The 12150-nt window shown below is 44.0% G+C and overlaps 1 protein-coding gene across 1 annotated transcript in view; it reads right to left on the bottom strand.

Annotated features, from left to right (window-relative positions):
- Positions 1 to 4849: 4849 nt before the first annotated feature.
- TMEM240 (transmembrane protein 240) overlaps positions 4850 to 12150 on the bottom strand; it is a 20116-nt gene continuing 12815 nt past the window's right edge. The window contains 4 exon segments of the mRNA XM_083877029.1: positions 4850 to 5017; positions 10932 to 11013; positions 11016 to 11120; positions 11122 to 11143. Coding sequence (XP_083733155.1) covers positions 4869 to 5017; positions 10932 to 11013; positions 11016 to 11120; positions 11122 to 11143 — 358 coding nt within the window. The 3' untranslated portion in view covers positions 4850 to 4868.

Raw genomic sequence — 12150 nt, 5'->3', positions numbered from 1 at the left:
CTGTAACACCCCAAAACCAGCTGTAATATCCCAAAAAAACAGCTATAACACCCCCAAAACAGCTGCAATACCCCCCAAAAACAACTGCAATACCCCAAAAACCAGCTGTAATATCAAAAAAAAACCAGCTATAACACCCCCAAAATAGCTGCAATACCCCCAAAATAGCTGCAATACCCACAAAAAACACCTTCAATATTCCCAAAACAGCTGTAACACCCCAAAAACAACTGCAATACCCCAAAAACCAGCTGTAAAACACCCAACAGCTGTAACACCCCAAAAACAACTGCAATACCCCAAAACCAGCTGTAAAACACCCCAAAACAGCTGTAACATCCCAAAACCAGCTGCAATATCCCAAAACCAACTCTAACGCCCCAAAATCAGCTATAACACCCCAAACCAGTTATGACACCCCAAAATCAGCTGCAATACCTCAAAACCAGCTGTGATACCTCCAAACCAGCTGCAATACCCACAAAACAGCTGCAACACTCCCCAAAATATGTCCAATACTCCAAAACCAGCAGTAACGCCCCCAAAACCAGCTGTAACAACCCCAAACCAGCTGTGACACCCCAAAATCAGCTACAACACCCCCAAACCAGCTGTAATATCCCAAAAAAACAACTATAACACCCCCAAAACTGCTGTAACACCCCAAAAACAACTGCAATACCCCAAAATCCAGCTGTAAAACACCCCCAAAACAGCTGTAACACCCCAAAATCAGCTACAACACCCCAAAAACAGCTGTAACACCCCAAAAAACAACTGCAATACCCCAAAAACCACCTGTAACACCCCCAAAATCAGCTCTAACACCCCCAAAACAGCTTTGACACCCCAAAATCAGCTGCAATACCCCAAAACCAGCTGAAATATCCCAAAAAAACCAACTATAACACCCCCAAAACAGCTGCAATACCCCCAAACCATCTATAATACCCCAAAAATAGCTGCAATACCCAAAAAAAACCCTTCAATATTCCCAAACCAGCTGTAACACCCCAAGAACATCTGTAATACCCCAAAAACCACCTGTAACACCCCCAAAATCAGCTCTAACAACCCCAAACCAGCTGTGACACCCCAAAATCAGCTGCAACACCCCAAAACCAGCTGTAATATCCCAAAAAATCCCAACCATAACACCCCCAAAACAACTGCAATACCCCCAAACCATCTATAATACCCCAAAAATAGCTGCAATACCCAAAAAACACCTTCAATATTCCCAAAACAGCTGTAACACCCCAAAAACAGCTGCAATACCCCAAAGCCAGCAATAACACCCCCAAAATCAGCTGTAACACCCCCAAACCAGCTGTGACACCCCAAAATCAGCTACAACACCCCAAAACCAGCTGTAATATCCCAAAAAAACAGCTATAACACCCCCAAAACAGCTGCAATACCCCCCAAAAACAACTGCAATACCCCAAAAACCAGCTGTAATATCCAAAAAAAACAGCTATAACACCCCCAAAACAGCTGCAATACCCCCCAAAAACAACTGCAATACCCCAAAAACCAGCTGTAAAACACCCCAAAACCAGCTGTAACACCCCAAAAAACAACTGCAATACCCCAAAAACCAGCAGTAACACCCCCAAAACCTGCTGTAAATTTTAAATAACCCCCAAACCAGCTGCCTCCTTCACCTTCTGCTTTTCTGGAAGCCTTGACACTTAATTCCCCAAAGAGGAGACAGGACAGACTTGTGGTTCTTGGGAAAATCTCTCCTATTTTTGCTATTTTGGGGGTATTTTTTGGGTTTTTTGGGGTATTTTTGGTGTTTCTGCTCAGGAGTTTGGCACCATCCCAGATCTGCTGGGTCAATTTTTGGTCCTCAAGGACCAAATATATAAATAAAATAATCCCATTTGTTTTTGTGTGTGTGCTGGGACAAACCTGCTCAACAAAACCTGTCTGGTTTCCCTGGATTAAAGTGAATTAATCCCAGTGAATTTAATTGCATTTTTGGTTTTTTGGGGGTTTTTTTCTGCCTAATTTTGAACAAGACAGACCTTCAAAAGGTGAGAGCTACAGACCCAGCAGATTATTTTTTTTTAAACCCTGTTTTTATACAACAGGAATATTTATTATGTTGAATTATTATTTTTTTTTCCCCTCCCTCTTCTTCCAGAGCCTCAAATTCTTACGGAATTTTTTGCCATGGATCACTCAGATCAAATTTAAGGGTTGGGAGCCATCACTTCACCCTTTTCCAACTGTTTAATTTGAAATGTTAATTTGAAATGTTAATTTGAAATGTTATTTCAACCAAAATCAGCTGCCGGAGCAAGGCCAGAGCCAGGCTTTACATTCAGAGTTTGTCAGTGGAAAAAATTGCTTTTAAAGTGCTTATTTTTATTTTTTTTTTTCTCCCTTCATCACCATTTCCAGGGACTCAATTTTTGTCCTTATCAGGATGGAGTTTTCTCCCCTTACAAAAAGCTGAGGAATTTTTTGATAACCCAGTCCAAGCTCTTCCCTGCCTGGCTGTGGAAAGGAGCTGCTCAAGGAAAAAAAAAAATAAAAAAAAATCATTCCTTAGATTAAAGGAATTTTTAAGATGTCACAGCCAGGAATGACAGAAAAACAGACATAAATATGGATCAGGGAATTATTTAGGTCCAGAAAGAACTTGGGGCTCCAAAATAAGAGGCAAAGGTGGGAATGGCAGAGAAATGGGAATGTTTTGGGGGGGGAGTTGTAATTAACTGAAGTGAGCATAGGAAAATAAAATACAGAAATAAATTTAAAAAATAAATTTAAAATAACAGGAGCTGGAGCAGGGAGGAGTTGTGGTGTCCTTTTCCCTGCCCTCAAACAGCAGGAGGGAATGTGGAGAAAAGGAGATTTTTCTGGCAATGCTCAGAGCATCCTTTAGCTCTGGGTGTTTCCCCCATTTCTGCACCGACCCACAGAAAGATGGATGGAGGGGAAATGATGAGGGTTCAGGGCTGTCACATCCCTGGGGGTGGCATTTCCCTCCTTTATCTCTGCCAAAAACATCCTCTCTGTGCCCAGCCCAGAGAGCAGGACCCACCACCCCTGGGTTTTCCAGCTCCTCCAGTCCCCCTTTCCTAGGGGAAAGGGCAGGACCAGACCCCACAAATCCTGGGTTTTACAATTCCTTCAGTCCCCCTTGCCTGGGGAAAAGGACAAGACCAGACCCCATCACACCTGGATTTTAGAGCTCCTCCAGACCTCCCTGTCTGGGGGAAAAGGACAGGACCAGATCTCACAACCCCTGGGTTTTCCAGCTCCTCCAGTCCCCCTTTCCTGGGGAAAAGGACAAGGACCAGGATCCCACAACCCCTGGGTTTTCCAGCTCCTCCAGACCTCCCTGACCCCACAACCAGACCCCACAGCCCCTGGGTTTTCCAGCTCCTCCAGTCCCCCTTTCCTGGGGAAAAGGACAAGGACCAGGATCCCACAACCCCTGGGTTTTCCAGCTCCTCCAAGATTCTCTGCCTGAGGAAAAGGACAAGACCAGACCCCACCACATCAGGGTTTTAGAGCTCCTCCAGACCTCCCTGACCCCACAACCAGACCCCACCACCCCTGGGTTTTCCAGCTCCTCCAGTCCCCCTTGCCTGGGGGAAAAGGAGCTTTTCTTCATGGGAATGCTGCTGTCAGACCCCCAAACCCCACACCAGGAGAAGCAAAACCACATCAGAACATCCTCACACTCTGACCCCACTTTGGGGACATTTGGGGAGGAGTTTGGCTTCACTCTCTGAGCCCCTCAAACCACAGAGAGAGGGCTGGGATGGATGTGCAGCAGAGTGAGGCTGTTCAGAGCCCTCCCTTTGTGTTTTTGGGGTGTTTTAACCAGGCTCAACCTGCCAGAAGAGGGGCAGAGCAGCTCCTTTCCTCCCAGGCAAGATCTAACACATCCTCTGGTGAAGGACAGCAGCCCTGCCACCTAAAGGTGCCACCCAAAGTGCCACCCAAAGTGCCACCCAAAGGTGCCACCAAAGCAGCAGCCCCAGCCCCACTGCCCTGGCTCTGAGGTTGGATTGCTTAAGGCAGGTTTCAGTGCACAGCAACCAAACAACAAACCCCTGGCACATCCCCAGAGCTTCCTTCCCCCAGGGCAGCTCCCCAGGACATCAACCAGAGCCAAAAAATAAAAGGGGACGCGGTGCCTTCCCCCTTTTTTTGTGCCTTCCCCCTTTTTTTGTGCCTTCCCCCCTTTTTTTGTGCCTTCCCCCTTTTTTGTGCCTCCCCCCTTTTTTTGTGCCTTCCCCCTTTTTTTGTGCCTCCCCCCTTTTTTTGTGCCTTCCCCCATCCAAACCTGTGAGCAGCCAGGCCATTTTTTAGCCCCAGGGCAGGGCAAAGCCCAGCCAAAGGACCACCCAAATCTGGGGCTGCAGCTCCTGGAGGAGACATTCTGCATCATCTTCTTCCTCTTGTCCCACCTCCATCCCCTCGGCCAACATTCCCAGCAGGATGTGCAGGACAGCCAGGAAAAGGGGAGAGGAGGGAGGGGTTGAAATTATAATTCAAATCTCTTTTTTTTTCTCTCTCTTTCTCTCTCCTTTTTTTTTTTTTTTTTCTTTTTTTTTGTATGTTTGTCTGCTTTTTTTTTTCTTTTTCTTTTTCTTTTTTACATATATACACAAGTCTGGCACTAAAACGTGGAACACAGTGCAAAGTCTTGGCTGCAGAGCATCCAGGACTGGCTTAGTTGTGCATCGTGGCGCGTCCAACCTCGAGACGGACAATCCCAAAAAATCCTCAGCTGGCTTTAGGAGCAAACAAGAGGAGGAGGAGGAGGAAGAAGAAGAAGAGCAGAGTCCTGGGTGTGATTTAAAAGCTGTCTGCAGTCTCTGGGAGGGTGGGGGGATCCCTCAGAGGTGCCTGGGGCTGGGGTGCCCGTTGTGGTAGAGCTTCTGTTTGATGTGCACCATGTTCCCGGTGGCCTCCTCGTACTGCCGGTGGTGACGCTTCCTCAGCTCCTTCAGGTTACAAAACTTGGGGATCCAGGACCAGGAGTTGTCTGGAAAGGCAGAGAGGGAGGAGAGGTTTGAGTTAAAGAGTTCAGGGTTAGGAGCAGTTTGTGTTGTGGGGATTCACGAGAGTGAGACAGAATTAATTAGCGTTAAGTCTGGTGACTGGGATGCTTTGGAGAGGACAAATAGAACTTTGAGTTTATGATAAAATGGGATTAGAAACTTGTTTATTAACATATCTAGTCTGGTGACTAGGATGCTTTGGAGAGGACAAGGAGAATTTTGAGTTTATGAGAAGATGGGATTAAAAACTTGCTTATTAACATATCTAGTCTGGTGATTAGGATGCTTTGGAGAGGACAAATAGAACTTTGAGTTTGTGATAAAATGGGATTAGAAACTTGCTCAAAGAAGAAAATTCAATCAACTTTTTACCATGAAAACGTTGAAAAATGTATGAGTTGTTCATACGATTTTTTTTACTTAATTATTGTAGTAGAAATTATTGACTTAATTATTGTAGTAGAAATTATTGACTTTACTAAAATAGTATATAAGTTCTTATATGCTTTGAGTTTATGAGAAGATGGGATGAGAAACTTGATTATTAACATATCTAGTCTGGTGATTAGGATGCTTTGGAGAGGACAAATAGAATTTTGAGTTTATGATAAAATGGGATTAAAAACTTGCTTAAATAAGGAAATTTAATCAACTTTTTATGATGAAAACTTTGAAAAGTGTATGAGTTGTTTGTATGATTTTTTTTAAGTTACACAGAGAAGGGAAAAAAAAATAAACAAAAGAGATCAATTAGTTGAAATACTAAATTAATTACTAAAAACAAAAGCCTTTAAAATAATTCATTTGCATTGTTGATTTTTGAATAAATAAAAAATATTTTGGCTCGTTGAACCCTTGGCCAAGCTTTTTATAAAGCCTTAAAATAGGTGTACATAGAGAAGGGAAAAAATAAAAAAAAAATAAAAAAGAGATCAATTAATTGAAATACTAAATTAATTACTAAAAATAAAATCCTTTAAAATAATTCATTTGCATCGTTGATTTTTGAATAAATAAAAAATATTTGGTTGAACCCTCGGCCAAGCTTTTTATAAAACCTTAAAATAGGTGTACATAGAGAAGGGAAAAAAAATTTAAAAAAAAAAAAATATATATATAATATATAAAAAAATAGATCAATTAATTGAAATACTAAATTAATTACTAAAAATAAAAGGGGTAAAAGTGATCCCAGCACAAGGAGAGCTCCTGCTCTGAATCTCTGATGACAATCAGGAGTCACAGCCCCAAAAATTGGTTTTCAGAACTGAAATTCCCCAGGAAAATCAACCCCAGCCTGGGAAATATCATCAGCAGCAGAGCCCCAGAGGATCCTGACTCAGAAACTGCTCACAGACACTGCTGGGGGTTTGGGAAGACAAATGGGAAATTAATATCATTTTTTTATCGGAGTTTTTAGAAAAGAGAGAGTCCACTTCCCTAATTAGAATTTTTTATGGGTTTGCAGATGAATCTTCCTCCTTTTTTTTTCCTCTGAGTTGTGGTTTAACAGCCCCATCAGTCAAGAGCTGGAGAGATGGAGATTTGTGGGCACGTTTTGAGGGAATTTCGAGTTATTCTTTAATTGAATAAATTTTCCTGTCATTTTTTTTTTTTTCTCTTCCAAATATCAAACTCCACATGATGCCTGTGCTGAGGGAGCCTCCGGAGGAGCATCTGTGGGTCCTTCTCAGTAAAAAATCAGAATTTTTACTGCTCCAAAAGCCTGGAAATTATGCTCAATTCTTTTTTTTTTTTTTTTCCCTTGGGGGTGGTGGCAGAACTGAACAAAAACATCTCCACATTCTGTCAGGACAGGTAAAAGAATTGAAAAATAATTTTAAAATAATTATTAAAAAAAGGCCTCATAAAATCAGGCCTCCTCTGTTAAATTGCCAAAGTTAACCTGACCCTTCTTTAAAGTAATTTATAAATTCCCATGAAAAAAACAATCATGGAATGAAAACTCATTAGCACAACAACCTGTTATTGGGTTGATAAATAAATGTATTTATAATAACAAGGGGATTTGTCCCATGAGAATCAGTAAAAAAAACATGTAAACAATCAAAAAAAAAAAAAAAAAAAAAGAGATTTGATGGAGTAGAATATCTTTTACTAAACAATAAGGTAATTGGCAAAAAACTATTAACCAATTAAAGCTGCACACGAGGTCTGTAAAAACTGTATAAAATGAGTTGTGAAAATAAAGAATTGGCTTTTGCTGCATGAAGATAACGGAGTCTTGGTGAATTTATTAAATTATCCCAGCAGCTGGGAAAAAATACAGATTTTCCTGGGGGAATTTTGGTCCAGCGTAAAGATATTCTGCCCAGAGAATTCCCATTGCTCAGGTCACAGAAACAGGGAATGTCCTGAGCTGGGAGTGACCTGTGAGCGTCATTGAGCTCCTTACACTAACACAACCCTGAGCCAAATCCTAACCCTAAACCCAACCCTAACCCTAAGAAATTCTGAAGATTTTCTGCCCATGGAATCCCCACACCAACATTCCTGCTCAGGTCACAGAATCCTGGAACATCCTGAGCTGGGAGCGACCTGTGAGCATCACTGAGCTCCTAACCCAAACCTAAACCCAAATCCTAACCCAAACTCTAACCCAGTCCTAACCAAACCCAACCTGAACCCTAAGATATTCTGAAAATATTCTGTCCACAGAATTCCCACACCAACATTCCTGCTCAGGTCACAGAATCCTGGAACATCCCTAGCTGGGAGCGACCTGTGAGCATCATCGGGCTCCTAACCCAATCCTAACCCTAAAATATTCTGAGTTATTCTGCCCAGAGAATTCCCACAACAACATTCCTGTTCAGGTCACAGAATCCTGGAATACCCTGAGCTGGGAGCAACCTACAAACATCATCGAGCTCCCTAACCCTAAACCCAACCCTAATCCTAACCCTGAACCCAACCCTAATCCTAATCTTAACCCAATCCTAACCCAAAAATATTCTGAAGATTTTTCTGCCCATAGAATTCATACACCAACATTCCTGCTCAGGTTTCAGAATCCTGGAACACTCTGAGCTGGGGGAGACCTGCAAACATCATTGAGATCCTAACCCTAACCCAAACCTAACCCTAAACCCAACCCTAACCCTAAAATATTCTGAAGGTTTTCTGCCCATGGAATTCCCACACCAACATTCCTGCCCAGGTCACAGAATCCTGGAACATCCTGAGCTGGGAATGACCTCAGAGCAGCACAAAGCTCCTAACCCAATCCTAACCCTAACCAAACCCTAACCCTAACCCAGACCTAACCCTAATCCTAAAATATTCTGAAGATTTTCTGCCCACAGAATTCCCACACCAACATTCATGTTTGGGTCAGAATCCTGGAACATCCAGAGCTGGGAGCGACCCATGAGCATCACTGAGCTCCAAACCCTAACCCTGACTCTAACCCAACCCTAACCCTAACCCAAACCTAAATCTAATCCTAAAATATTCTGAAGATTTTCTGCCCACAGAATCCCCACACCAACATTCCTGCTCAGGTCACAGAATCCTGGAACACTCTGCGCTGGGAGTGACCCGTGAGCATCATCAAGCTCCTAACCCAGTCCTAACCTCAACCCTAACCCTAAAATATTCTGAAGTTATTTTGTCCACAGAATTCCCTCACCAAAATTCCTGCTCAGGTCACAGAGTGGTGGAACACCCTGAGCTGGAAGTGACCTGTGAGCATCATCGAACTCCCTACCCTAACCCAAACCTAAACTCTAACCCTAACCCAAACCAAACACTAGCCCAAACCTAATCCTAAAATATTCTGAGTTATTCTGCCCACAGAATTTCCACACCAACATTCCTGTTCGAGTCACAGAGTGGTGGAACACCCTGAGCTGGAAGTGACCCACAAACATCATTGAATTCCCTACACAAACCCAAGCCTAATCCTAAACCCAAGCCTAATCCTAACCCTGAATCCAACCCTAATCCTAATCTTAACCCAGCCCTAACCCTAAAATATTCTGAAGATTTTCTGTCCACAGAATTCCCACACCAACATTCATGTTTGGGTCAGAATCCTGGAACATCCAGAGCTGGGAGCGACCCATGAGCATCACTGAGCTCCTAACCCTGACTCCAACTCAACTCTAACCCTAACACTAATCCTAACCCTAAGAAATTCTGAAGATTTTCTGCCCACAGAATCCCCTCACCAACATTCCTGCTCAGGTCACAGAATCCTGGAACACTCTGAGCTGGGGGAGACCTGCAAACATCATTGAGATCCTAACCCTAACCCAAACCTAACCCTAAACCCAACCCTATCCCTAAAATATTCTGAGTTATTCTGCCCAGAGAATTCCCACACCAACATTCCTGCTCAGGTCACAGAATCCTGGAACACCCTGAGCTGAGAGAGACCTGCAAACACCATCGAGCTCCCTACCCTAACCCAAATCCTAACCCAAATCCTAACTCTAACCCTAAGAAATTCTGGAGATTTTCTGCCTACAGAATTCCCACACCAACATTCCTGCTCAGGTCACAGAATCCTGGAACACTCTGAGCTGGGAGCGACCTGTGAGCATCACCAAGCTCCTAACCCTAACCCTGACTCTAACCCAACCCTAACCCTAACCCTAACCCAAACTTAACCCTAATCCTAAAATATTCTGAAGATTTTCTGCCCACAGAATCCGCACACCAACATTCCTGCTCAGGTCACAGAATCCTGGAACACCCCGAGCTGGGAGCAACCTGTGAGCATCACCAAGCTCCTAACCCTAACCAAATCCTAACCCTAACCCAACCCTAACCCTAATCCTAAAATATTCTGAAGATTTTCTGCTCACAGAATTTTGTCACCAACATCCCTGTTTGAGCCACAGAATCCTGGAACATCCTGAGCTGGGAGTGACCTGTAAGCATCACCAAGCTCCTAACCCAGTCCTAACCTCAACCCTAATCCTAAAATATTCTGAAGATTTTCTGCCCACAGAATCCCCACACCACATTCTGCTCAGGTCGCAGAGTGGTGGAACACCCTGTGCCGGGAGTGACCCGTGAGCATCATTGAACTCCCAGGTGAAAAAAGGATAAAAAGAGGGTTGGGATATCCCTCATTTGTGCCAAATCCAGAACAAAGCAGCAGCTTGACCTTTTCCACCTCTCCAGGGGAGAGGGCAGGACTGAGGGATGAGGAGGAGGAGGAGGAGGAGGAAGAGGAAAAGGAAGAGGTAGAGGAGAAAGAGGAGAAAAAGGAGGAAGAGGAAGAGGGAGGAAGAGGAGGAGGAGGAAGAAGAGGAGGAGGAGGAAGAGGAGAAAGAGGAAGAGGAAGAGGAAGAGGAAGAGGAAGAGGAAGAGGAAGAGGAAGAGGAAGAGGAAGAGGAGGAGGAGGAGGAAGAGGAAGAGAAGGAAGAAGAAGAGGAAGAGGAGGAAGAGGAGGAAGAGAAGGAGGAGGAGGAGAAAGAGGAGGAAGAGGAGAAAGGAGGAAGAGGAGGAGGAAGAAGAGGAAAATGAGGAAGAGAAGGAAGAGAAGGAAGAAGAAGAGGAAGAGGAGGAGGAGGAAGAAGAACAGGAGGAAGAGGAGGAAAAGGAGGAAAAGGAGGAAAAGGAGGAAGAGGAGGAGAGGATGAAGAGAGGAAGAGGAGGAGGAGAGAAGAGGAGGAAGAGGAGGAAAAGAAAAGGAAGATGAGGAAGAAGAAGAGGAAGAGGGAAGAGGAGGAAGAGGAGGAAGAGGAGAAGAGGAGAGAGAGGAGGAGAGGAAAGGAGGAAAATGAGAGAAGAGGAAGAGGAGGAAGAGGAGGAGGAAGAGGAAGAGAAGGAAGAGGAGGAAGAAGAAGAGGAGAGGAGAGGAGGAGAAGAAGAACAGGGAAGAGGAGGGAAAAGGAGGAAGAGGAGGATGGGAGGAGCACTTACCATACCGTCGGCTGGTCCTCCAGGCGCGCACGGCGTAGTGCAGAACCCCGTCCATCCACACCAGGAACCAGCTTATAACAAAAAGCCCAGCAAAAGTCCCAGCATCAGGTCAATCTCCTGCTTGGTTACATTGTCAGTCACAAAATAATTCTCCGAGGAGTCCACCACAGACTGGTCCCCGTCGTACGGGGATGACATAATGGACGTGGTGCCTGGGGCAGGGGACACAAATTGGGGGAAAAATAAAAAATTAGGAGATTTTTCCTTTTTTTTTTTGCCTTTTTTTCCAATTCCGCCCATCACACAAATTGGGGGGAAAAATAAAAAAATCAGTAAAAAAATCAGTGGAGATTTTTCTTTTTCCCTCCCAATTTCACCCATCACACAAATTGGGGGAAAAATAAAAAAATCAGTGGAGATTTTTCCTTTTTTTTCACCTTTCCTTCCAATTCCACCCATCACACAAATTGGGGAAAAATAAAAAAATCAGTGGAGATTTTTCCTTTTTTTTCGCCTTTCTTTCCATTCTACCCATCACACAAATTGGGGGGACAAAAATAAAAAAATCAGTGGAGATTTTTCCTTTTTTTTCGCCTTTCCTCCCATCATCTCCAGGAGCTGAAGGGCTGTTGTGGCTTTTTGTGCTGCAGTCAGCAGAGAGAGAGGGAGGAAAGCACAAAAAATTCCCAGGGCTGGAATTGATGGAATTGATGTCACGGTCCTCCCTGTGCCCCAGCCTCATCATCCACAACACAGCAGAGGTGACAAAGGACAGCAACAGGCCACCCCTGGGATGGAGAGGGCACCAGGACAGCCCTGAAAGTGCCACCAGCACTGTCCCCTGGAGGATGATGTCTTAAGATTTCAGCTTTTCTATTTTTCATATATTTGTAATCCTGCAGTTCTTTAGTGCAGAGCTCTAAACTCCATGTACAGTGTGAGCTGCTGGATTCATGTTTTGGTCAGACACAACAATTCCTCTCCAGGCCTGGGGATCAAGGACACCTCACTGCCTCAGGCCCTGAGAAATCGAAATAAAAGTGATTTAAGGGCAGCAAACTTGGGGTAAATTCCTTCATTACCTGAAGCTGGAATTGGAGCATTAACCCCCAATCTGCAAATGGAGCAAAAGTGTGAAAACCTGTGATCCATTTTTGGTTGGGCTTTATCTGCCCTAAATGTACCTGAAAGCTCCTCAATAAATACAACTGCTTTTATT

This window comes from Zosterops lateralis (assembly GCF_965231275.1).
Source record: "Zosterops lateralis genome assembly, chromosome: 22".
Classification (NCBI taxonomy): domain Eukaryota; kingdom Metazoa; phylum Chordata; class Aves; order Passeriformes; family Zosteropidae; genus Zosterops; species Zosterops lateralis.
This window is presented reverse-complemented; position numbering and strand designations above follow the sequence as displayed.